Source organism: Chrysochloris asiatica, unplaced genomic scaffold (assembly GCF_000296735.1).
Source record: "Chrysochloris asiatica unplaced genomic scaffold, ChrAsi1.0 scaffold00337, whole genome shotgun sequence".
Lineage (NCBI taxonomy): Eukaryota > Metazoa > Chordata > Mammalia > Afrosoricida > Chrysochloridae > Chrysochloris > Chrysochloris asiatica.
The window spans coordinates 2,112,593-2,139,910 of NW_006408855.1; the positions used below are offsets into that span (position 1 = coordinate 2,112,593).

Here is a 27,318-nt window from a genome sequence, read left to right on the forward strand (position 1 = left end):
ATGGCTGGTAGTTTCGAACTGCCGACCTTGAGGTTAGCAGCCCAATTCGTAACCACTACGTTACCAGAGCTCCTTGAAATACTTGGGAATAAATCAGAGAAGCAAAAGACCTATACAAAAAAAATTACAAAATACTACAAGAAACAAAAGAGACAGAAATAGAGGAATATACGCTGCTTGTAGATAGGAAGACTTACCATTGTGAAAATGTCAACACTACCCAAAGCAATCTATAAATATAATGCTATCCTGGTGTGGCGCTGTGGGTTAATGTGCTAGACTGCAAAGTCATTTGAACTGGAAGATTGGCAGTTCAAGCTCACCAGCCTCCCCTAGAAAACCCTATACAGGGTCACTATGGGTTGGAACCAACTCAAAGGCACTTAACCACAACAACAACATCCCATCCAGATTCCAACATCATTCTTTAAAGAGATGAAAAAACTAATCATTAAATATATATGGAAAGAAAGAGACCCCAGGTAAGCAAAGTATTATTTTAAAAAAAGAAAGTAGGAGGCTTCTCACTTCCCAATCTCAAAACCTATCACACAGCCACATTAGGCAAAACAGCCTGGTACTGGTACAACAAAAACATATAGACCAATGGAACAGAATTGAGAACCTACAAATAGATCCATCCACCTGTAGTCAGTAGAAGGAGCTCTGGTAGCATAGTGGGTTATGAATAGGGCTGCTAACTGCAATATCAGTAATTCTAATCGACCATATGCTCCACAGGAAAAGGATGAGGTTTCCTGCTCCACTAAAGATTGATAGCCTCAAAAACCCTATATAGGGACACTACGAGTCGAAATCAACTCCACAGCACATAATCACCAACGTCATGGTCAGCTGATCTTCAACAAAGAGCCAAAATGCATTAAATGATAGATAGTCTATTAAACAAATGATGCTGGCAAAACTGGGCATCCAGTTGCAGATATATGAAACAGACCCATTTTCACAACATATACAAAAATGATCTCAATATAGATTAAAGACCTAAATGTAAAACCTAGAACTATACCTACACAGATCATCAATGAAAAAACGGAAAAACTCAGGTGCTCTGATACATGGCATAAATACACCATCAAACATAACTGAAAACAAACAGAAGACAAAATAGATGACTGGGACCTCCAAAAATTAGACACTTACGTGCACCCAGAATCCTGGTGTGATGCTGTAGGTTAATGTGCTGGACTGCAAAGATGGTTTGAACCACAAAGTCAGTGGTTCAAGCTCACCAGTCGCTCCTTGGAAACCCTATACAGGGTTGCTATGAGTCAGAACCGACTCAGCGGCACTGAATAGCAACAACAAAATGTGCATCAAAGAATTTCACCAAAAGAGTAAAGGACTGCTCTCTAAAATGTATAGAATAATTCAACATCTCAAAAAGACTACAAAAAATCAAATTGAAAAATGGACAGAGGATATACAGACACCTACCAAAGAAGACATTTAAGCAGGCAACAAACATATGAAGAAATGCTCATGATCATTAGCCATTAGATGCAAATCAATACAACAGTGATATATCATCTTACTACATTAATAACAAAGTTAAAAAAAAACAAATGTTGGTGAGAGTGTGGAGCGACTAGGACCCTCCTACACTGCTGGTGGGACAATAAAATGGTGTAAGCACTGTGGAAAACGGCAAGGCACTTTCTCAAAAAGTTGGCAAAAGAAACACCATATGACCCAGCAATTCCTCTACTTGGTATACATCCTCAAGAAGTAAAGAGCTGGGACACGACTAGATCTATGCACACCGATGTTCACTGCAGCTCTATCCACACAGCAAAGAGATGGAAACAGCCTGAATGCCCAACAGAAGAATGGATAAACAAACTTTGGTACATACACACAATAGAATATAATGCAACACTGAAGACTCAGGAAGAATCTGCAAAACACCTCACATGATAGATGAATCTGGAGGACGTTATGCTGAGTGAAATTAGTCAATCACAAAAGGACAAATATTGCATGAGACCACTGTAGTAAAAAGATTTTCTTGCTAAATGAAACATTCTATGATGGTTACAGGGTAGATGGGGGCTGGGGGGAAGGAAGAAAACCAAAGTGACTAGAGGTAAACACTGTTAACTGATGGTACATGGAGTGGATTGCAATCATTGTAATGACATGAAGTATGTATTTTGTTGAATGTAAGACTGATGACTGTTTTGTAAACCTTTAGTCAATCCACAATAAAAAGCTAACAAATACAAAATTACAAAAGAAAGAAAGAAAGAGCAACCTAGAAAACTAGACAGGGCCTCGGAATCAACCCCAAGATCTACCATTAGAATGCACAAGTGAATTGGGGTACACTCAGAGGGATCAAGGGGGAATTATCCTTGTGAGCAAAGGGAGACTTCTGGCGTCATGTTCTATTTCTTGTTCTGGGTGATGACTACATGAGTGTGTTCACCTTGGGAAAACTCATTAAGCTGCACACTTGTGATCTGTCTGTACATAGTTACACATCAACAACAAGTTTACTAACAAAGGATAATAGGGCCTGGGGCACCTTACCTGGAAGTCGGAGCTGAGGTCTTTGGCCAGAAGAATCTCCTTGGAGGGACCCTGGGATCCCAAGGCAGGCAGCGATGGGAAGGGTTCTGGCTGCTCCTTTCCAGAGCCTCCCAGGACAGTGTCCGCCTTCCGAGTGAAGCCATTGAGCTCCTGCTGGAGCATGCTCAGTCGCACCAAGATGGCATGGATGAGCTTGCTGTCCCTGGGGCCCTCGCTGTTGTCAGGCGCCTCGTGCAGACGAAAGTCAGCACATTCATTGTCCAGACACAGCCGGAGGCCAGTGGAGAAGCCATTGGCCTCAGCCACCAGGACATCAATGGCCTTGCTGACCAGGGCGGCCTGTTCCCTCAGCCCAGGCAGTACCTCGGCCTCCCTAGTTCTGCAGAACCGGGCAATGTGGGGCTCGTGGGCCTCGCTAAGGGGAGGGGGCACACACTGGGCAGAGTCTCCAGCCTCAGCGTCCGTTTCCAGCATTGGCAGTGTGCTTTGGCAAGAGGCCAGATCATAGCGCTGTAGGTTGGACAGGAGCACGCGATTCTCATACTGCAGCTTCTTGACCTTGCCGCTGAGCTCGCCGATCTGCAGTTTGGCAGCTGCCAGCTCCTCCTGCGAGGGCTCACTGAGCACGGAGCAGCTATCCTCTGACAGCGTCACGTCCAGTTCGTGCTCTGCGCGGTACTTGGCCAGCTCGTTCAGCAGGAGCTTGTTCTGGTCCTCCAGCTCAGCCGAGGAGCGCCGTAGCAGCTCTGCCTCCTCCTCCACGAACTGCAGGTGCCGCCGCAGCTCTGCCAAGCTCTCCCCACACTCGCTGCCACCCAGCACAGAGAATGCCAGGCGTGCCTCCGGGCCCCCACAGCCACCACCATGATCCTTCATGTCGTCCATCTCGGCCCGCAGCCCTCGGTTCTCCACCTCCAGCTCCACAATGCGGCGGCTCAACAGGTTGGCCTCCTCCTCCACCAGCTTTAGATGCACCTTCAGCTCAGTCTCACGGGAGTGCGGGGCGTCGGCCAGCTCCTCGGCGGACAGGGCACTATCCAGGTCACCATAGAGTGAGCGGTACTTGAGCAACTCTTCCTTCATGCTGTCATTCTCCTTGACTAGCTTGGTGAGCTTCTTGCACATGAGGGCCGACTCCTCCTTTGCAAAGTGCAGCTGGCACTTTAGGTCTGCACTGTCCTCCTGGGACCCAAAGGGGACAGGGATAGACATGACCCAGTGAGGTTAGTGTCAGGAGGCTCAGTACCAGCCACAGCCTGTTACCAAGGAGCTGGTGATCCCCGGGGGAAGCAGAGAAGTTGCTCTTACAGCAAGGATGGAGTTGTGGGATGGGGTGGGGAGGGGGAATCTAGAAAGGCTTCCTGGAGCCAAGATGAAAGGAACTGCTATTACTAACACTACTACAACTTCCTCAGGTGTAAAATGGGCACTAATCCTTCCTTACAGAGTTGTGGAGGAGGCAGTGAGACTGTATGGAAAGCTTCTGGCATCCTGACAAGGCAAGTGTTTAGTTTTCTTATCAGTGCTTCTAGAAGTGAACATAACTCTGTGCCTGGCCCATGCTACACACCACACTGTATCTATCTAGTTCTTACAACAAGCCCACAAGGTAAGTATCACTGCTCCTTTTGATCAGTGAGGAAACTGAGGCCAGAAAGGTAAGTGGGCTTGGCCCAATCACATGGCAAGCAAACAGCAGAGCCAATATTTAAGTCCTGCTCCCCTTTAAGTCAAAATCACTATGAGTCACAATCAACTAAGCAGCACTTAAATACTTCAACTCCAGACTCAAGGTGTGGTTCTGGGGAGCAAAGAGGGCAACAAGGCAAGGAGAGGACAGGGTAGAAGGGTACCTCTGGAGTCTCACTGGACTACTCAGAATTAGGCCTTAGGCCTTCAGACAGAAACCTGCCTGTGTGGGCTGTCCTTGGGTCACAGGGAGTATTGGGAAGTACCTGCAAGGAAGGCTTCTTGTCCGTCTTCCCCAAGGAGCGGGTTCCTCTTTTCTTTAAAGAATGCTGCAGGGAATATAAAAAATAAACAACAAGAACTGAAAGCTTGCAACCATAGCATAGCATCCAAAGGGCAGTCCAAGCGTCGAGAATGACACTCCCCAACCTACTCCAGCCATGTCCTTGATCAGCACCAGCTGCTGAGGTGCAGGGGCTAACCCTCAATACCACCCACTGGGCTGCGACTGGAGGACAGGTCAGAAGCACTTCAGGAGATAATTCTAAATAAGCCTACCCAGGGTTCCTTCTCTTCCTCTCCTGCCACATTGTGATTCAAGTGACCTGGACCACAAACCAGAAATCTGGATTTCTTTGTTGTCTGTCTTTTAATCAAATATCAAATATTTGATATTAAGTGCCAGGCATAGTTGGGTTAGAGAATGGTAGTTAACAAAATAAAGAACCCATGGAGGACTCTGGTGCTCCACTCAGATGGCCTCCACTGTCTCCCTGCAGGACTGAGGCACTCATTCCCCCAGCTAAGATCTCCCAGATGAGTCTCTCTTCCCAGTGATGGCTCTTGGCTGAGCAAAGTCACTTTAGTCTAAGGCCTTGTGCCCTCCTCAGATATAGCTCACATTCAATGACCGGCCAACGCCATCTTGTTTCTACTCAGGACAACTCTACAGAGCCATCCCAGCACCAGAGGCTTGCCAAGGGGTCAGGTGAGGCCACTGGAGTGACTGCCCAGCAGTTCAACTTCTTCCTCTGTCTTGTTCCCTAAGGGTCTTATTCCCATGAGGATGCTTCCATAAACCTCCTCATGCAAATCACCTCAGAGCCTATTTCCCAGGAAGTCCTGTCTTCATAAAACTGGCATTCCAGTGGGAACTTTAATTAAGAATGAATAAAATAAATAAAGGTACAAGAAATCATAATTCCATAGGAGGATTAGAAATGTTCATGATTAAAATATCCAGAAGCAGAAAAGTATATTTAAAAAAAAAACACCCCATACATTTGATTATATAAGTAAATTCTAACTTTAAAAAAAAATCTAAGAAAAGTCAAAAGAAATGGCAAATGAGAGAAAAATGTAATTTATAACACTGACAAAAGATTAATATCCTAAAATGTGTAAAGACCTTTACAAAATAGAGAATAAAAAGGCCAATAAGCTTATAGAAAAGTGGGCTGTTGTTAAGTGCGGTCTAGTCAGATCATTGTTGTTGTTAAGTACTGTGGAGTCGGTTCCGACTCATAGTGACCTTACATAAGGTTTCCAAGGTTGTAAATCTTTACGGGAGCAGAAAGCTTCATCTTTCTCCTGCAGAATGGCTGGTAGTTTCCAACTGCTGACCTTGAGGTTAGCAGCCCGATTTGTAACCACTACACTAGTCAGATCACAGAGACCCTGTATAGAGTCCTGGTGTGGTTCTGTGGTGCTGGACTGCAAAGTTGGTTTGATCCACAAGGCTGGTGGGTCAAGCTCACCAACTGCTCCTCAGAAACCTATACAGCGTCATTATGGGTCAAAGGTACTTAACAACAACAACAACAACATTAGGGTTTCCAAGGAGCAGCTGGTAGGTTTGAACCACCAACCTTATAATTAGCAGTCTAATACTTATCCTACAGGGGCCACACCAGAATTCCAATTGACTAAAGATAAGAAAAACAGCTCACAAGAAAAGAAAATGCAAATGGTTTACCCATATGAAGATGTTAAACACAGCTCAGAATGGAGAAATGCAAATCACAACTATACAGAGATACCATTTCTCATCTCTCAGACAGGCAAAACTCCCAACTTCTGACAGCATATTCTATTGGTAAGGCTATGGGGAGACAGGGATGCTTATGTATCACATACAAACATTGTACCAGCCCTGTTGTTGTTGTTGTTAAGTGCCGTGGAGTCGGTTGCGACTCATAACGACCCTGTACAGGGTTTCCGAGGCTGTAAATCTTTATGGGAGCAGAAAGCCTCATCTTTCTCCCGTGGAGCCACTGGGAGTTTCAAACTGCTGGCCTTAAGGTTCGCAGCCCAATTCATAACCACTACGCTACCAGAGCTTCTTATGGAGGGAAATTTGGCAAAACCTAGTAAAATGATAAATGTATGCACCCTCTGACTCAGTTATATTTCACTTCTAGGAATCCATCCCAAAGATACATTGGCAAGAAAACAAATTGTTGTTGCTGTTTTAAGTGTCAGTGAGACATACAGACTCAAAGCAACACTGTACAGGGTTTCCAAAGAGCAGCTGGTGAGCTTGAACTGCTGACCTTGTGGTTCAAAGTGACCTTGCAAACCAGCGCCATACCAGGACTCCAAGAATACAAATAGATGTATGCAAACCGCTATTCACTGCAGCACTATTTGCAATAACAAAGGGTCAGGAACAATGCAGAAGTTCATCAACAGGGCAGTAGTGGGAAACACTACAGTCTGTTCACAGTGGAGTACACTGTAGCAATAAGGGTCACAGAGAAATAAAAATATCTCTAGTTAATTACTATGGAGTGCTCTGAGGATATATTAAGTAGGGAAAAACATGGACTCCTGGTGAGGCGCTATAGGATCAGCACTGGACTTGAACCACAGGGTCAGCTGTTCAAATCCACCAGCTGCTCCTCAGAAACTCTATACAGGATCACTAGGAGTCTGAACCAGCTCTACAGCATTTAACAACAACAACAATCATTTATCTCAGTGGGGAAAGGGAAATACATATTTTTAAAAATATATTTTATAGAAACAATAAAGGAGCCCCAGTACTGCAACAACTAAGCACTCAGCTACCAACAAAAAGATTGGCAGTTCTAAGCTACCTAGTGACTGAGAAAGACTTGGTGATCTGCTTCCTAAAAGAAAATCACAGCAAGGGAGCCCCCCGCCGGGCAGTTTTGCTCTGTCACATGAATAGACTCCACAGCACCCAACAAACACATGGGGAGGAAGAAAATATGGTAGTGGGGACAGGAACTCTTTGGCCATGTCTTCTCTCTCTCTCTCTCTTTTTTTTCTTGTATCTTCTCTTATATATTTGATTCAAGGGTCATTTTATGAAATTATTGAACAAAATGAAACTTTTAAAAAATCAATTCTTGCAAATTAACAATAAATTGAGACAAATGACTGTGTATTTAGTTCACCACATTACAAGGAATTATTTCAAGTAACTTTATAATCAGTAATTAATGAGATAGTCCCTGAAGATAAAGAGAATAAATAGCAAATTGTCTTAAACCATTCTCAGTATATTATACATGAAACTATTGGTATTTTTTTCTGAAAATGTGGTGAGTTATGGGATAAGACAAATGACTAAATCATGTTCGGAGTCCTGGTGTGGCACTGTAGGATAAGCACTGGACCGCAAAGTCAGATTCAATCACAAGGTTGGTGGTTCAAATTACCAGCTCCTTGGACACCCTATACAACAAATCATGTTGACAAGTGGGATGTTTCTTAAAAGTGGACACAAGATTGTTGTTGTTGTTAGGTGCCATTGAGTCGGTACTGACTCATAGTGACCCTATGCACAAGAGAACGAAACACTGCCCGGTCCTGGACTAATTGTTGCCACACTTCAGCCCATTGATGCTGCCACTTTGCCAATCCATCTCGCTGGGGATCTTCTTTTTCTCTGACCTGCCACCCTACCAAACACGGTATCCTTGTCCAGTGACTATTCCCTCCTGACAATATGTCCGAAGTATGAAAGTTGAAGTTTGGCCATCCTGGCCTCCAAGGAGCATTCAAGGTGCACTTCTTCCAACACAGATCTCTTTGTTCTTTTGGCAGCCCGTGGTACTTTCAATATTCTCCTCCAACACCGTAACTCAAAAGCATCAATTCTTCTGTGGTCTTCCTTATTCCTTATTGTCCAGCTTTTGCATGCATACGAGGTTATTAAAAATACCATCTTGGGCTAGGCACACCTTAGTCCTCAAGCTGACATCTTTGCTCTTCAACACTTTAAAAAGGTGTGCAACAGATTTGCCTAATGAAATACGTCATTTTAGTTCTTGACTGCTGCTTCCTTGAGTGTTGATAGTTGATCCAAGAAGAATGAAGTCCTTGACACAACGTCAATCTTTTCTCCATGGATAAGAATGTTGTTTATTGGTCCAGTGGTGAGGATTTTTGTTTTCTTGACATTGAGATACAATCCATACTGAAGGCTGTGCTCTTTGATCTTCATCAGTAAATGTTTCAAGTCCTCCTCACTTTCAGCAAGCAAGGTTGTATCATCTGCATATCTCAGGTTGTTAATGAGTCTTCCTCCAATTCTGATGCCATGTTTTCCTTCAAATAATCCAAGTTCTTGGATTATTTGCTTAGCATACAGGTTGAATAAATATAGTGAAAGAATACAACCCTGTTGCACACCTTTCTTAAATTTAAATCATTCAGTGTTCCCATCTTCTGTTCGAAGAACTGCCTCTTGGTCCAGGTACAGATTTCTTATGAGCACAATTAAATGTTCAGGAATACTCATACTTGGCGATGTTGTCCGTAGCTTGTCATGATCCACACAAAAGCCTTTGCATAGTTAATAAAGCACACAGGTAAATATCTTTCTGGTACTCTGCTTTCAGCCAAGATGCTGATGTTGATCGGTCATCAACAATGATATTCCTCGTTCTATGTCCTCTTCTGAATCTGGCCTGAACCTCAGGAAGTTCTCTGCTAATGTATGCTTGCAGCTGTTTCTGTATTACCTTTAGTAAAACTTTACTCACATGGGATATCAAAGATATTGCCCAATAATTTCTGCATTCCTTTGGGTCACCACTCTTTGGAATGGGCACAAATATGGATCTCTTCCAATCAGTTGGCCAGATTGTTGTCTTCCAAATTTCTTGGCATAGACGAGTGAGTGCCTCCAGTGCTGCCTCACTTTCTTGAAAGATTTCAATTTTTACTCCATCAATTCCTGGTGCCTTATTCTTTGCCAATTCCTTCAATGCACCTTGGACTTCTTCCTTCCGGGTCATTGGCTCTTGATCATTTTGGTACAGTGACTGTGTATTCCTTCCATGTTTCTCCCCCCACCAGGGTATACAGATAAGTATATTTGAAAACTACTTTTCATCACCTACTAACTACAAAAGCAAAAGCCACCAGATTCCAGTTTAAGTTGACAGACAAATGTTAACTAGATTTAAAGTGCTGTATTTAAAAAAATAAAACAAAAATACAGTTTGAATTTGGAACAGTTTTTTAATTTTCAAAGACTTGAAACTAAAAGGAATGAAAAACACATAGGAACATTATCTATAATTGTTCTGTTTTGTTCTTTTTATTCTAAGAACGGAGATTCTTATTCAGAGACAGATCATTAGCTGGTCAAATCTGTGTAATCAAGACATTTATTTATACTTGATCAGAGGTTTCAGAGGCTACTATACAGTCAACTAAAGTTATGTTAAACACGAACATTTTCCTAATAATACTCTGAAGACACATCTCATTTATCTCCCTTCTTATGAAATGCATAGTCTTACTTTAAATAGCTAAAAAGTCTATAATAAACTACAGAGTTTCCTAAGGGTTGAGGTACTCTGGTTAACGTGTGAAAATGGTGTGGCCAGTGGAAAAGCAAGCATTATAAAAAATGAATGCAATCCTTACCAACATACATCCAGCCATTTTTTTCCCCCGTTAAAAAAAGGTAGTCTAAAAAAAAGGTCTCATTCTATAAAGATTATCATTTCCAAATCACAGTGAAAGGAATTTGGGTAATAATTACCAATTTTGTTTTCTAATATATATATATATATATATATATATCCAAGAGATAGCTCACTAAAAATTGGTATCTGATACAACAGATCGACACTGGCAGACTGTAATATTGTAGTGACAATACTGAGGTTGATTGTTACAGACGTATTAAACTCATTGAGTATTAAATGGTTACATATTGAAGATTTATAGAGAACATTGGTCCAGAAACAAAATTGGAGAACAGCAGCTGGAAATGTATCTCACTCAATGTTCAGAGATAAAAGGGTTAACGATTCTTTCCGTTATTTTCTGCAGATAAGTCCTTTTTCATATTGAAATCTGATGGCTGTTAAATTCTGGAGTTTTCCCAAGCTACTGTTTGAACAGGATGCTGAAGGCCATCACTATGCAGCATACTGCAACATAAGGACTCTTCCGTTCACCAATTCTGGCATACTTCCAAAATATATCCAACAATTCAGTTTTATTTTTGTCCAGGATGCTGGATGTCAAGGATCGATATAAGCACAGGTACATATAAGCAGCAAGATTACAGTCAAAAGACTCTGAAAATTGAAAATGGCAGACATAGTGAGGCTGGCGAAGCCCCAGCCACATCCCCTTCCATCTTCTTTTGATGCTGTCTTCATCATTGAATAATTTGCCCAGAGAATCCTTCAATAATGAAAGTCGAGGCTTGAATTTTTTAAGTTCCCCCAGCTTGAGAAATGCTGAGCGTGTTTGTCCCTTTTGGTTTTCTGACTCCAGACCTTTGCACATTTTGTTGTAATATTTGACTGACTTTGTCTTCTTGAGCTGACCTTTGAAATTTTCTGTTCAGCTCTTGGACCTCCTCTTTTCTTCCATTTGCTTTAGCATCTCTACGCTGAAGAGTAAGTTTCAGAGTCTCTTCTGACATCCATCCATTTTGATCTTTTCCTTCTTTCTTGTCTTCTCAATGACTTTTTGCTTTCATCATGTATGATGTTCTTGATGTCATCCCACAACTCTTCTGGTCTTTAGTGTTTAATATATCAAATCTGTTCTTCAGATGATCTCTAAATTCAGGTGGGATATATTCAAGGTCATGTTTTGGCTCTCTTGGACTTGCTTTCATTTTCTTCAGCTTTATTTTTAATTTGCATATGAACAATTGATGGTCTGTTACACAATCTGCTCCTGGCCTTGTTTTGACTAATGATATGGAGCTTTTCCATCTTCTCTTTCCGCAGATGTAGTCAATTTGATTTTTGTGTATTCCATCTGGTAAGGTCCACGTGTCACTTATGCAGTCTAAAGAAGGTATTTGAAATGAACAAATCACTGATTTTGCAGAAATCTATCATCTCCTGCATCATTTCTATCACCAAGGCCATATTTTCCAACTACTGATCCTTCCTCTTTGTTCCCAACCTTTGCATTCCAATCACCAGTAATGATTAATACAACTTGATCGCATGTTTGATCAATTTCAGATTGAAGAAGTTCATAGAATTCTATTTAATCCTCACTGGCTTTACTGGTTGATGCATAAATTTGAATAATTAGTGGTATTAACTGGGCTTCCCTGTAGGTGCATGGATATTATCCTATCACAGGCAGGGTTGTACCTCATGACTGATCTGGATATGTTCTTTTTGACAATGAATGCAACACCATTCCTCTTCAGTTTGTCGTTCCCAGCATAGTACACCATGTGGTTTTCATATTCAAAATGGCCAATACCAGTTCATTTCAGCTCACTAATGCCACAAAATAGGTAAGGTTAAGTTAAAAACTCTGGTCCTGAATTTCAATTGGAAGTGTCAGTATGAATTTATGTTGTATTAAAAGAAAATCCTAGTTCTGACAAAGCAAAAGACCTAAAAACAACCAAAGAAGCAATGAGGACCTGTAGTGTCCAGATTGTGATCTCTAAATACCATTTCCCCATTAGGAAGACTAGGGCTCCTTGGAGAAATGATTGGTTTTAGGTCTGGGAAAAGAAATATTCAGTGTAACTCTGGAGCATTTTGTTATACTAGAAAGCAAGGAAATTTTCAAAGATTTTTAAATTTGTTCTCAAAAACACTCAGGAACTACCTTGGTTGGATAAGATTCTAGTAACAGAAATGGAATAACCTGAGAACAAAAAAGGAAACTAACACATCAAAATTTTAAACCCATGCGTTTATGATAGTTAAAATACAAACAAAATATATCTATTGATCCTGTTTGGAGGATGCTAGGGAACCAGTTCATAGTTTTAAAGCTATATTGTTGTTGTTAAGTGCCATTGAGTCGATTCTGATCCATAGTGACCCTGTATAGGGTTTCCAAGGAGCAACTGATAAGTATAGGGAAATAACTAAGTATTTATGGGCAAACAGTTGATGAGGGGATATTTCTTTGTATAGAAGTTTTTCAGTTAATAAATGAGGAAGCAATTACAGAATTGTAAGTCATCACTTTACGATTATCCATGGAGTCCTGGTGTGGCACTGTAGGATAAGCACTGGACTGCTAACCAAAACATCAGCAGTTCAAACCCACAGCCACATCTCAGAAACCCTATACAGGGTCGCTATGAATTAACACTGATTCAACAGCACTGACAACAGCAACAAAGGATGATAATATGCTAAGAAGATAACCAGACATTATATGCCTGTTGTTGGAAGTATATATTGTTGTTGTTGTTAAGTGCCGTGGAGTCGATTCCGACCCATAGTGACCCTGTACAGGGTTTCCTAGTAGCAGCTGGTGAGCTTGAAACCGCCGACCTTGCAGTTCAAGGGGCTTTGCAGTCTGGTGCATTAACCCACCAGGCCATACCAGGACTCCGGAAGTATATACAGACTTGATTGTTGTTGTTGTGTGCCATGGAGTCGGTTCCGACTCATAGGGACCCTGTACAGGGTTTCCAAGGCTGTAAATCTTTACGGGAGCAGAAAGCCTCATCTTTCTCCCGCAGAACAGCTGGTAGTTTCGAACTGCTGACCCTGAGGTTCACAACCCGATTCATAACCACTACGCTACCAGAGCTCCTTACAGACTTGATAATAATAATAAAAAAAGTAATCCGAATTTAATCAAGCTTTCATATCTAATTACCAATCCAGGGGGCAGAAATACCATAGAAGATGTGGTTCTCGGAAACCTTTAAGATAGCTATGTGCTCCATACTGTATCTGCCTTCTAGGCAGTTCCCAGGTTACGAATCAGATCCTGAGGGATCCTAAGGATTCTGAGGAGTGGATGGTGGGTTCGAACCACTGACCTTGTGGTTAGCAGTCCTGTGCTTATACTACAATGCCACACCAGGACTCCAAAAACAGTTTAGGTAGGAAAAAGAAAAAAGATCACAATTAAAGAAAGGATAATGCTTAATCTTGTTCCACATCTATGTCTTGCACACTAGGGAACATTTCTGAGGTGACATCATGACAACAAGAATTGGATGATGAAGAATAAGATGATGGAAAGATGGCTACTGTTCAAGATGATGGACCTGGTGTTGGAGAGTAGAGGGAGGTGGGGGAGAGAGAAGGGTTTACAGTTAGAGGCAATTTCTTGAAGCAGACTTCAAGGGAGGTTTGTACTTTTCCTTTTCTCATCATAAATGGTCTTGTAGCACTAAGGTCCTCAGTAACGAACTGTACGGTACGCTTTGGTGAACTCTCTGTATTGCTGTTGTTGTTAGTACCGTGGAGTTGGTTCTGACTCACAGTGACCCTGCACAGGGTTTCCGAAACTGCAGATCTTTACAGGAGCAGAAAGCCTCATCTTTTTCCTGCAGAACAGATGGTAATTTCGAACTACTGACCTTGAGGTTAGCAGCCCCATTCATAACCTCTACGCTACCAAAGCTTCTTCCTCTCTGTATTAGGATCTTGCTTTTTCAACTTTGTCATCCCTGATTCAGCTAATGCTTTTCTCATAAACTTTTGTAAACTTTATCATTTCTGGAATTTTTAGATCCAGCTTTAGAGGAACGGTTACAATGGTAAACATATAAGAGGAAAATTAAGTCAGATGCAAAGTTACACACTCAATACAGTGCTAAGGGCAAGGTGATCTGATTTAAAAAGGCAGATGGCAGTCTTATATTCCTTGAGCCAATGAATCACTGAAACTCTGCAATGTTTTCATGAATGTCACAAAGTAGTATGTGTGCTCATTATTATAAACTAAAATACTGGTGGGGTAAAGTTTTAGAGGCTAACAAACACGTTGCCATCCATTGTCCTATTTGTCTTTGCTACACTCTGGTAAGCCACCTTAAAGTCCTACCTTAAATGGCAGCTAGATTTCATTCAGCTTCCAGCCTCAAACTGTAACATAAGTTATCTAATCTTGCTATAACAGAACTACCACAACATTTTATTCAAATAAAATTTTATTTAAATGAAACAAAATGTTGTTCTTTCACAGTTTAGGAGACTAAAAGTCCAAATCAGAATGCTAGCTACAGTGGAAGGCTTTCCCTCTTTGTTGGTTGTGGAGAAAGGTCCTTGTCTTCTGTCAGCATCTGTTGGGTCAACATTTCTTCGAGATATCCATGGACTTTGGCATCAGCCTTCCTCTGGATTTAAGAGCTTCACAGTGTAAGTACCTGAGGTCCAACAGACACATTCTACTCCTGACTCTTCTTTCTTGGTGGTAGAATTCCTCTGAAGTCTACTTGCTTATTTAATCTCTTTAATAATTCAGAAAAGATTCATTCAAGACACAACCTAATCCTGTAGATGGTTTCTGGTCTCATTATCACACAGGGTCATTTCATCCAATCAGAACTCATTACATCAGATCACATCATTTGGGGGATTACATCATTACACAACTACCACATTGCATCATTACATAAGTGCCAAACCACTGAGAATCATGGCTCATGTTGACACAGATTTTGGGGAGGGACACAATTCAATCCATGACAAATGGCTATAAATATGTATTAGTACTTATTCTTAGATTTTCACATTAGGTAAAAGCCTTCCTCTGCCACTGTGCTACTGTAGTAGTATTCAGTGCAAAGAAACATCATATCCCCATGAGGAGCACCAAAAACTCTTTGTAGTGATCGGGGAACTCATTTTAACAGTCCAATTAACCAAAAACGATGTCAGTTTTCCCATTTATCAATGGTTACATTATCCCCATCATACCCAGTCATATGGTCTAGAAGAAGGAATTAATAGAATAATAAAAACCCAAATAGCAAAGCTTTGTATAACTTTACATTTCTCCTGAACTAAGTTCTTTTAAAGTTGAGACCTGTACCATTTGAATCTCACAAACTTACCCTCTAAGAAATTGATGCTGGGGAGCCATGGTACTTTCATAAGTTGTCTGCACTGACCCTAATATTCAATCTGAATTACTGAAGTATTGTCAGCCTTTTATACAATATTCTAAAGAGTATCTTTCACAGGTTGAAAACGTCTTTAATGCACAGAAGCTAGATTCCCAAAGCTGGTCTAACATTGTCCCTGGAGAGCATGTATACTGAAAGAGACACTAAATAAAGGACTCATTAGAAATTCATCAGACGGGACTAACTATACTTAGTCTTCCTCACCAATCCATGTGGAACCAAATTAGAGGGTATAAAACCTTGGCTCCATTTGTCAGTTAAAAAAAGGTTAGAACTTCTCTTTGTACTAGCCAACCCGCCAAAGAATTGAAGCTTACATTTAAATGTCCCTGTGGTCAGAAGCATAAGACATCTGAGGAAGACAGCTAACTCAAGACCCAGGATCAGGCATACATATGTACATCTTTATCTTTTTTCTTTTATCTTTATTATATTCATGTCTCTACTAATGTTTTCCTATTGGGCAGATGCGTATGCTCAACATTTTAGAAGGTTTAATTTTAAAAGTTGGATTTGGACTTCCAGGGTAAGAGGAGATGGTGGAGTAGGCAGGCGTGCTGAACAGGCCCTCTGCAACAAGGACATGGGAGAGCAAGTGAATAGATAGAGAGGAAAGGATAGAGAGGTGAACTGAACACCAACTGTAAGAGGAAGCTGAGCAGGAACAGTGACAGAGAGAGATGGGTGTGCTACTGGCTGGCCTAGTGAGGCACGGTCATCTTAAGCTTTTGCAGCCTAAAGTCACAAGATGCATGCTGGAGGTTGACAGCAAGAGTGGTACTAATCTCTTGTGTCTCCCATACCCTCCTGGTGGCCAGGGGCATGGTTAGCCCCCATCCTCACCTGGCCAGTGGTACCCCCTCCTATGCAGCCTCTGCTCTGCCTGGGGTTGGGCACCAAACATACCACCCCCATGTCTAGAAGCTCATGAATTTCACCTCATTAAATCTTTTATTGCTGTTGTCTGTTTGTTTGGGGGAGACAGGAATTGTTCACATACAGTCCAGCCACATCTGTACCTCCAACAGTTCCACCCAATGGGCAAGTGCCACTACCCATTCCTATACCATTTGATTAACAATTTACTAGCAGCCAACATCAGAAAACCCACCAGAACTATGTTATACAAACAGCAATCAGAGAACTGCATATATACTTATAATCTCTATCAGTCACAGGGAGACGGGTAGTGAGTACCTAAGAACACACTAGCATACAATCATCAATTAAATATAAATACTACAACACTATAGTGTCTCAGAGACAATAGACAATTTCAGCTTACATGCTGAAACAAGAGTAGCTCAAACAAGTGACCAAAATATGGTCAGAAAATATAATACCAGAAAGGTTATCAGAGATATCTGATAAAAAATTCAAAAGAATGATATTTAGGTACTTTCAACTGATTTCAAGAATGATTGAGAAACCTGCAGATTAAAGCAAAGAAAATACAGAAGGCCCCCAACGAGATGGATTGGCCAAGTGGCAGCATCGATGGACTCAAACATGGCAACAGTAGTGAGGTTAGCCCAGTGTTTCGTTCTGCTGTACATAAGGTCGCTATGAGTCAGTGCCAATTCGATGGCACCTAACAACAACAACTACGGCACTATGTCTATTTCCTCCCAATTTCCCCCTCTCCATTATATCATTGGCCTCCTGGTGTGGTGCTGTAGGATCAGCATTGGGCTACTAATCACAAGGTCCTACCAGCTGCTCCTTGGAAACTTCTACCTTTACAATTGTGACAGTCGCAATTAGTCATGATAACAATTACTCACTATTGAATCATAAGAATCTTATCTCCATCTCTTTTTACCAGACCCATCTAGACAAGATGAAAACTATTCAGTGGGGGCTCTGTCTTCCCTCACACACTCTTAAAATCCCTCTTGAAAGTAAGCCAGTCACTTGGTGCTTTTATCCTCCCCTCATTTTAGGTAGCCAATGTCTAAGTTGCCCGTCCCTACCTACCCTGTGTACAGAGGGGATAGCATTGATACTTGATGTGAAGACTCCTTCCCTCTCTATTGGTATTTTGAGCAGGAGCTCTGGTAGCGTAGTGGTTACGAATCGGGCTGTGAACCGCAAGGTGAACTACCAGCTGTTCTACGGGAGAAAGATGAGGCGTTCTGCTCCCGTAAAAATTTACAGCCTCGGAAACCCTGTACAGGGTCGCTATGAGTCGGAACCGACTCCACGGCACATAACAACAACAACAACTGGTAGTGTAGGACCAAGAAAAAGACTCCATTCTGTACATTAGCCTGAACACGTCCTCCTGTTCCAGGAACGTGCTAAATCAGCTCATGCTGCCTTAGAATATCCTTTCACCCCTAGCAACAGCAAGAACTAGATAAGCAGTAGACAGGACAACCCAAGGCCAGATGCCAGATATTTTCCTTATCCTAGCCTAAGAACAAAGACCACCAATAGTGACAAATTAAACTGTAACATCTCATACTTTGCCAAATGTCAATCAATCCAAATATTGTAAAGCTGAAAAACCCTAAGCTTGTTTGAAAACTCTATAAAAACCCCGTAGACAAAGGGTTCGAGGCTCCATCCTCGTCCACTGCGTGGGATGCAGGTGGAGTCAGAGCTCGAGCATGAATAACTGAGAGTTTGAGGCTCCATCCCTCATCCGCTCCGTAGGATGCAGGTGAAGTCAGAGCTTGAGCATGAATAATGTCAACTGGGAGTTCGAGGCTCCATCCCTCATCTGCTGCATCGGATGCAGGTGGGGTCTGAGCTGGAGCTTGAATAAACAACCCTTGTGCACTTGCATCGGTGTCGGCTCCTTGGTAGTCTTTGGGGACCCCGAATTCTGGGCATAACAGTAGCACAGTGGTTACGAATTGGGCTGCTATGCTCAGGGTCAGCAGTTCGAAACTACCAGCTGTTCCATGGGAGAAAGATGAGGCTTACTGATCCCGTAAAGATTTACAGCTTCAGAAACCCTGTACAGGGTCACTATGAGTCGGAACCAACTCCACGGCACATGACAACAACAACCACCTCCATGAGTATAGGTTAAGTTCATCAAATTGTAGCAATTTACCCTCGTTTCCTTTATCAAAAATTGTTTTTGTTTTTTATCTTTCTGTAGCTGAGTTCTGATCATCAAGCCATCAAGGCTAGGTCAAATGGGTACTACTTGCAAGTCTGGGTGTTCTTGTGTACTTACTTTTTATTTTAATAATGCTTTATTGTGAATTATGTGACAGTTTACATGGGAGAGCATTAGCTTTACATTCATCCTATCGTATATAGTTTCATTGCTATGGTTACAATCTCCTCCATGTATCATCAACCAACCAACCAAACCCTGCAAGCCTGCCCTGCTTCCCCTTGCCCCAGGTCATCAGCACACAGCCCCTCTCCCTCTCTGGGTCTAAAGTCCCCAGCTGCTCCATCTCTCCACATCATCGTCTCTGCCTCCATCTCTGGCATCACTGCTTCTCTGGGTAGGGTACCGCTCTCCGCTCTTCTCCCTTGATGGTCCCAGGGTCCTCCGCTCCTAGACTGCAAAGTCAATCACTCCCCTCCTTTTGCTACAAAATGTCTACCTTTACATTTCCAACTCTCAAAATTAGTCCTGATAACAATTATTCACTATTGTATCACAAGAGACCTATCCGCATATCCTTTCATCAGCCCCTCCTAGACAGATTGGATAGTACTCAGTGGAGATTCTACTTTCTTCCATGCCTTCTGGATCTAGGATCCCTCTTGAAAGCTTGTAAGCCAGTCACTTTTTGCCTTTGTAGTCCCCCCTCTTCCCATTTTGTGTAGCCAATGTCCAAGTTGCCCATCCCTGTCTACTATGTGTATGGAGGGGGTGGGAATGATCCTCGTTGTAAAGATCTGTTCCTCTTTTGAGCTACTGCATCCATAGGTGTAGGTCAAGTTCATCAAATTGTATCAGATTACTCTCTTTTTCCTCTTCTTTCTTCTTCTAGTTGAGCTCTGATCATCCAGTCATTGAAGCCAGGTCAAGTGGGTATTATCTGCAAGTGTGGGTGTTCTTGTGTATATGTCCTCTCTTCTTATTAGCTGGATGCTTCACTCTCCACTCTAGTCCTATGTGGCTATGTCACTGACTCTAGGCCCAAGAGTACCCAGGTCTTGCCACACTGGATTCACAGGAGTCTATTGAATGTTGTAGGGCTTAGCTCGCAGATTCATTGCTTTTTTCCCTCATTTTCCCTTGTCGGTGACGAATGGGGTCACCAATCAGAGCATGTATTCCCATTGAGTCTTAGTCTTTGTGTGCTTACTTTTGTGGTGGGCTTCTCACACTTTACTTGAGGTTTCTGCAATAGGCCCTCTGGGGAGATAGCACTCCTCATGCTATCCACTCCCATTTGTTGATGATCTGAATGGTATACCAAATATGTTTTGTTGATTGGTTTCAAAAGCACCTCAGATTCAGAAATTACCACAAAGAAAACATCGTCTCTCACTCAGATTTATTGTTCCCCCAGTAATTCCAGTCTTAGGGAAGAACACCACTGTCTGCCTAGTTGCTAAAGTCAGAACTTGAACTTGAGGCTAATGCTTGACACTTAGCTCTCTTTCACCCTCCCTATTTAATCTGCCATCAAATCTTAAGACTTCCACATCTAAAATATATCTTGAAGCCACCCATGGCTCTACAACCCCACTGCTTCATCTTAGCATGGGTTACTATTATCTCGTTATCTCTTGTCTAAATGTTGAGATACCAGTATCTGTTTTCACCTCCCCATCCACTCTCCAAACAGTGATCTTTTAAAAAATGCAAACCTGATCAGATTCTTAGAATTCTCCGACAGATACCCACTACCATCAAGAAGGTCTAAAATCCTTCGACTTCTCTTTAAGACATTTCACAGCCTGGCTCCAACCCACCTCACCAATCCCATTTCTCCCTGTACTACAACATATATAAACATATGCACATACATATAAATAGGCTCTAAACTATATTATATACTGGACTTCTCTTCTGGAACCTTCTTCTTCCCCCACTACATCAGACCATTTCCTATTTTTCCTTAATTTCAGTTCAGTGCTCCTTGCCATACACTTTTATAACTCTCATCATACCAGTCACTACCTCCTGATGGCAGGAACTGTAACCTATTCAGAGCCCACAGCTATCTCCCATAGCACTTAAGACAGAGCTTGGCATACAGTAGATGCTGTGTGTCTCTGTGTACGTACATTTGTTGAATGAATAAATGAATGATGAATAGTCTATAAATCTGATGACTATGATTAGTCTATAAATCTGATGACTGAACGGTCAAAGGACAGTTATATTAGAAATGTGAGAACACTATACAGCCATCCCCAGGACTATCCCGAGCCATAGTCTTAACCCTAACCTTTACTGCTATGTCCCTCCAAAGAAGTTGGATTTGTGGTACCTCCCTAAACTCAAGTCAGAAGTCAGTCTGGTCTTCTCTAGTGGGTCTTTCCACTACTAGGATCTGATTGGGTTGTTCTAGAACTATGGATACAAGAATAAGAGAAAGATAGTTCAGTAATACTTTTTCTACATTTTGTATTGATAAATGACTTCTTTTGGGATCTGAACAAGACTCAGGCTATAATTTAACTTTGAGTCATAACACAACCCCTACTTTACTAAATAAAGTCTCCCAAGAGGAGTTAACTAAAGAATCTTCCAAACCCACAAACAATACTCTTCATATTGTAGGGCCGACCATATCAACAGCTGTGGGACTGATTCATCTGGTTAACTCCTCAAATGTGAAGCAAATGCTCCCATTTGCTGAGAACAATCTAACCACAGCCATATGAATAACCCAGCCATCACCAGATCTATAGGATGGCTTTCAATGTCTGAATATGCATCAGTTATAGCCTTGTTGTTGTCGTTAAGTACCATCTAGTATGTTCCAACTCACAGTGACCCTGTATAGAATTTCCTAGGAACAGCTGGTGGGTTTGAAGCGCCAACCTTGCAGTTATCTTATCCAAAAGCACCACACCAGGACTCTTGTAAATTACTGCTTAGTTCTCCACTGAGTAGCTATGATGCTCCAGTATCTATTGGATAGCTAGCTCCTGATGGCACTTTCTGGCTATAGGGAACCAACTTTGGCCTTGACTCATGCCAAACTAGATTTGAAGATGTACTCAGGGCCTGAGCTGGACTCAGGAGTATATTTTATCTGAACTCCCTTTACCAGCTAATGTACCCATATTAAGAGCACCACAGCCTCAATCAGTACTCACTGACTTAATCATTTAGTGGCAGTATTCACACCTCAGACAGGACTTGAAGAAGTTATGGCATATATAGAAATATTAACCAAACATATACAAACTCTGCCTTAAATGACAATGTCCATGGGCTTCAAGAGATCAATATTGAAATAGCAATGATGAGAAAAATTATCCTCTAATACAGAGTGACCACTGATCTTCTCACTGCCGCCCAAGGAGGTAACTACCATAATACAATCTAATTGCTATGTCTACGTTCCTAAGACTCTGCTCTATGCTAATCATATGCAATGTGCAGCATCTCATCTTAATAATTCTGTTCCTTCCTTAACTGATATTATGAGTAATTGGTCTTCCTCTTATGGTGGACTACTACCCACAAACAAGGTAAGCACAGACTTACTTGTGATCACTTACTAATCCGTAGTGAACAATTACACATTTTTTTCCAGTACATCTTTGATGCAAAATTATTCTCTAAATACCAATAAGTGAGCACAAGTAAGTAAGCCTATGCTTACCTTGTTTTCTGGATAACCCACCACCATCTGAGTGGCTTAAACTTCATCAGGAAGAGAGGGTTGTTAGCAGAAAAGAAGGGGCCTAGGAGGCAAATTTTTTCAGGGCAAGAGGGACTGCAGCCTTTTCTGTTGGTGCCTCCACTCCGTGTATACTATTTGTGGTCCTGCACTACAGGGTTAGTGTGGAGGGAAAACAAGGCAGGCTCAGAGAGCACAAAGACCTTCTTCCCTCTACAGGGCAACAGCTGGTCCAGCAGCCTGGGGACTGCAATGGCCCCCAGAAAGAGTCAGAGACTGTGAGAGTCCCTTTGTGGAATCCCCACTCTTTTCCCCCCCTACTTTTCCCCAGTAGAGCCAGTCCCTGCCCAAGAGGCAAATGTTCTGGCACTGGGCCTGGGAAGGGAGGGATGGGGCGGGGGCAGCACCAGGGCACCAACAGGAATGCCAGCCACAAACCCAGGGAGTTACCCAGCCTGCAGCAGGGGCTTTCCCATCCACTAGCTACTCGAAAGACTGCCTTTAAGCAGAGAGGGTGGTTGGTGCCTTTTCAAGCATCCTGGCCTGAAGGCTCCAAGCAGGAACAGAACTGCCAGAATGAGAGTGTCCTCGGGTACTTCTTCTCCATGGCCCTGCCTCCTCCAGCCTAGCAGTGAGATGCCGCCAGCTGACCACAGCTCCAAAAGGACACTCTGTCCTCTAACATCCTCCAGGCTGCCCAGTACACAAAGGTCACCTTCCCTGGAATCAAATGTTGTTGTTGTTGTTAAGTACCATGAGTCAGCTCTGACTCAAAGTGATGTTGTATAGGGTTTCCAAGGAGTAATTGGTGGGTTTGAACCATCAACCTTGTGGTTAGAAGTCTAGTGCTTATCTTATAGTACCACACCAGGACTGCCTGCCAAAACAGTTGGGCAGAGTTTTACCAAAATACCCACTGTACTGTGCATACAGAGGGTCTGGGAGTGGCAGGTACACCTCAAAGACAGAGGTGGTCTTCCTCCAGAGGCAGCTGTAACAGCTAGACAGGGAAGCTGTGAGGTTCCTGCTTGGGGAGACCACTTGGTGGGAGAAAACAAAAGAGTGCTTTAAATCTGAGCCCCAATCAAAAGTCACAGGGAGAGCCTCTGCCAACTGCAGGCAATGAAGCTGCTCCTTCCAAGGGCAACTGGCAGCTCAGTGGGAGCTTTCTAAGTCAGAGGCAGCAGAAAGGCATTTATTTAATTAAGGTCAAAGCTTTTCAGCCCCACAGCTATCTTGGCAGTTGTAATGATAATGGTAATGGCTATTTGCCAAGCCCTTATTCTATGCTAAGCACTTTACCTATTTGTCTTATTTAAACCTCCCAAAGACTCCAGGGAGTTTTGGTGTGGCCTTGTAGGATAAGCACAAGGTCAGGGGTTCAAACCCATCAGCCACTCCTTGGAAAGAACCTACTCCATGGCACTTAACAACAACAACAAACACTCCAGGGTAATAAAGACGATCATTTCCTCTTTATATAAGAGGTAGAAGACTGGAGCTGGTACAGATGATTTGCCCAATGTCTTACTGCAGATAAATTGCAAAGTTAAGATTCAAACCCAGGGAGCTGGAGCTCTAACGCTTATCCTGAACTACAAAAACCAGGATTCAAACCCAGGCAGTCAGCACCCTTCCTACCCTACCATGGGGCTCACCAGGAAATCAGGATGACAAACCTGTACTAGGATGGGGTACTTTTGAGAACAACCTCTTCAGAAGTTCTGAAAATATAACAGGGTCTTGGGAAGGCTCCTGACTGGGGCAAGGAGGCAGGGGCATAATTATAAAGGCCACTTTGGGTTTGGGAGACGCAGAGTCCTAGTTTGAATCCCATCTTTGTCCTTCCCCAACCACGTGACCCTTAAGCATCCCACCTGTTCGCAACATTTCCACTACTAGGTACACACCCAAGAGACTGGAAAACATAAATTCACACACAAATGTATACAAGAGCTCTTCACAGATGCATTATTCACAACAGTCAGAGTTGTTGTTGTTGTCAGGTGCCATCGAGTCGGAACCGACTCATAGCGACCCCATGCACAGCAGAACGAAACAATGCTCGATCCTGGGCCAACCTCACCACCGCTGCCACTCCTGAGTCCATCAATGATGCCACCTGGCTGATCCATCTCGTTGGGGGTCTTCCTCTTTTTCTCTGACCCTCCACCCTACCCAGCATGACATCCTTCTCCAACGATTGTTTCCTCCGGACTATATGTCCAAAGTAGGAGAGACGAAGCTTAGCCATCCTGGCCTCCAAGGAGCACTCTGGCTGCACTTCTTCCAAAACAGATCGATTGGTTCTTTTGGCAGTCCATGGCACCCTCAGTATTCTCCTCCAACACCACAACTCAAAGGCATCAATTCTTCTACGATCCTCCTTATTCACTGTCCAGCTTTCGCATCCATATGAGGCTATTGAAAACACAATGGCCTGGGTCAGGCGCACCCTAGTCCTCAAGCTGACATCTCTGCTCTTCAATACTTTAAAAAGTTCCTGTGCAGCAGATTTGCCCAGTGCAATACGTCCTCTGATCTCTTGACTGCTACTTCCGCGAGTGTTGATAGTTGATCCAAGAAGAATGAAGTCCTTGACAACTTCAATCTTTTCTCCATTGATAAGAATGTTGTTTATTGGTCCAGTGGTGAGGATTTTTGTTTTCTTGACATTGAGATGTAATCCATATCGAAGGCTGTGCTCTTTAATCTTCATAAGTAAATGTTTCAAGTCCTCTTCACTTTCAGCGATCAAGGTTGTATCATCTGCATATCGCAGGTTGTTAATGAGTCTTCCTCCAATCCTGATGCCACGTTTTTCTTCATAGAACCCAGCCTCTCGTATTATTTGCTCAGCATATAGGTTGAATAAGTATGGTGAAAGAATACAACCCTGTCTCACACCTTTCCCAATTTTAAAACATTCAGTGTTCCCATGTTCTGTTCGAACAACTGCTTCTTGGTCTAGGTAGATTTCTTAGAAGTACAATTAAGTGTTCTGGAATACTCATACTTCTCAATGTTGTCCATAGCTTGTCATGATCCACACAATCGAAAGCCTTTGCGTAGTCAATAAAGCACAGGTAAACATCCTTCTGATATTCTCTGCTTTCAGCCAAGATCCATCAGAGTAGAAACCACCTAAATGTTCATCAACTAACGAGTGTATAAACAAAATGTGCTATATTCATGCAATGGAGTATTGTTGTTAATTGCCATAGAGTTGGTTCTGACCCATAGTGACCCTGTATAGGGTTTCCTAGGAGCAGCTGGTGAGCTTGAACCGCTGACCTTGCAGTTCAAACGGCTTTGCAGTCTGGCGCATTAACCCACACCTCCACACCAGGACTCCAAATGGAGTACTCTTTAGTTGCTGTGGAGTAAGTTTGGACTCAGTGACCCTGTACAGGGTTTCCGAGGCTGTAAATCTTTACGGGAATAGAAAGCCTCATCTTTCTCCCGCGGAACAGCTGGTAGTTTCAAACTGCTGACCTTGTGGTTCACAGCCCGATTCGTAACCACTATGCTACCAGAGTACTGTTGTTGTTGTTAAGTGCCGTCGAGTCAATTCTGACCCATAGTGACCCTAGTTTCCAAGGAGCAGCTGGTAAGCTTGAACCGCCGACCTTGCAGTTCAAACGGCTTGGCAGTCTGGTGCATTAACCCACAGTGCCACACCAGGACTCCACCAGAGTAATGGATGGCTGGCTATGTGCCATGGAGTCGGTTCCGACTCCTAGCGACCCTGTACAGGGTTTCCGAAGCTGTGAATCTTTACGGGAGAGAACACCTCATCTTTCTCGTGCGGAACAGCTGGTAGTTTTGAACTGCTGACCTTTCGGGTAGCAGGCCGATTCGTAACCACTACGCTACCAGAGCTCCTTCCACCAGAGTACTAGTCAGGCATAAAAAGAAAAGAAGTACTGGCCCGTGAACCTTGAAACCATTATGCTAAGTGAAAGAAGCCAGTCATCATAAAAGACCATATGTTGTATGATTCCATTAAAAGGAAATGACTGGAATGGGCAAATGTACGGAGACAGAAAGTAGAGTAGTAGTTATGAGGTTACCAGGATGGAGCAATTAGGAGTGACTGCTAAGGGGTGTCTCTTTGGAGTGATACAAGGAAAAGAAAGAAAGAGACAAGGAGAGACAGTCTTGGCTTAACAGCAGGCAGGTTTATTTGAGAGTAAACCTGGGAGGGGGTACTCTAAGTCACCAAAGGAGACCAAGAGCCTGTCTGTTCTCTTACAGACTGCGGTATTTAAGGTGGTGTGGTCTGGGCACAGTTTTCAAGTTTACAATGGGCAGGGGTATGGAGATTTTCCTGAAACCTGGAATTACTGGGGAGAGGGTCTTCAGGTGTAATAAAGACTTAAGCTTTCTGGAGACCAGAAGCTCAAGCAGGACTTTATTCAGTGCTAATTGGGGGTAGTTGCAGTGCTATTTTTTTGATCAGGCACAGGGTCCTTCAAGTGATAAAAACACTTTGGAATTAAATTGTGGTGATGATTGAAAATATTAGGCATATATACTACAAATCAGGGCTTCAAATAAGGTGTTCTGGTAGCGTAGTGGTTACAAATCGGGCTGTTACTCTCATAGTCAGCAGTTTGAAACTACCAGCTGTCCAGCTGTTCTAAGGGAGAAAGATGAGGTTTTCTGCTCCCATTAAGATTTACAGCCTCAGAAACCCTGTACAGGGTCACTATGAGTCGAAACTGACTCCATGGCACATAACAACAACAATAAATCAAGCCTTCATATAAGTTCTTTCTGGTTCAATCATGGCCAATGAAGCAAAACTGGAATGGATTTGGATTGTAAAATGTGGTTGAAGAAAGAGACCCAGGATAAGCAAAGCACTGCTTAAAAGGAAGAACAAGGTTGGAGGTCTCTCACTCCCAGACTTCAAACTTTACTACATGGCTA

General features: G+C 42.7%; 1 protein-coding gene and 1 pseudogene across 1 annotated transcript in view; both read right to left on the minus strand.

Moving 5' to 3' along the window:
* SOGA1 (suppressor of glucose, autophagy associated 1) overlaps window positions 1–27,318 on the minus strand; it is a 118,145-nt gene that overhangs the window by 39,059 nt on the left and 51,768 nt on the right. The window contains exons 4-5 of the mRNA XM_006875728.1: window positions 4,509–4,571; window positions 2,554–3,735 (exon numbers count right to left, since the gene is read on the minus strand). Coding sequence (XP_006875790.1) covers window positions 2,554–3,735; window positions 4,509–4,571 — 1,245 coding nt within the window. The remainder of the gene's footprint in view (window positions 1–2,553; window positions 3,736–4,508; window positions 4,572–27,318) is intronic.
* Window positions 10,618–10,835, minus strand: LOC102822042 (annotated as a pseudogene).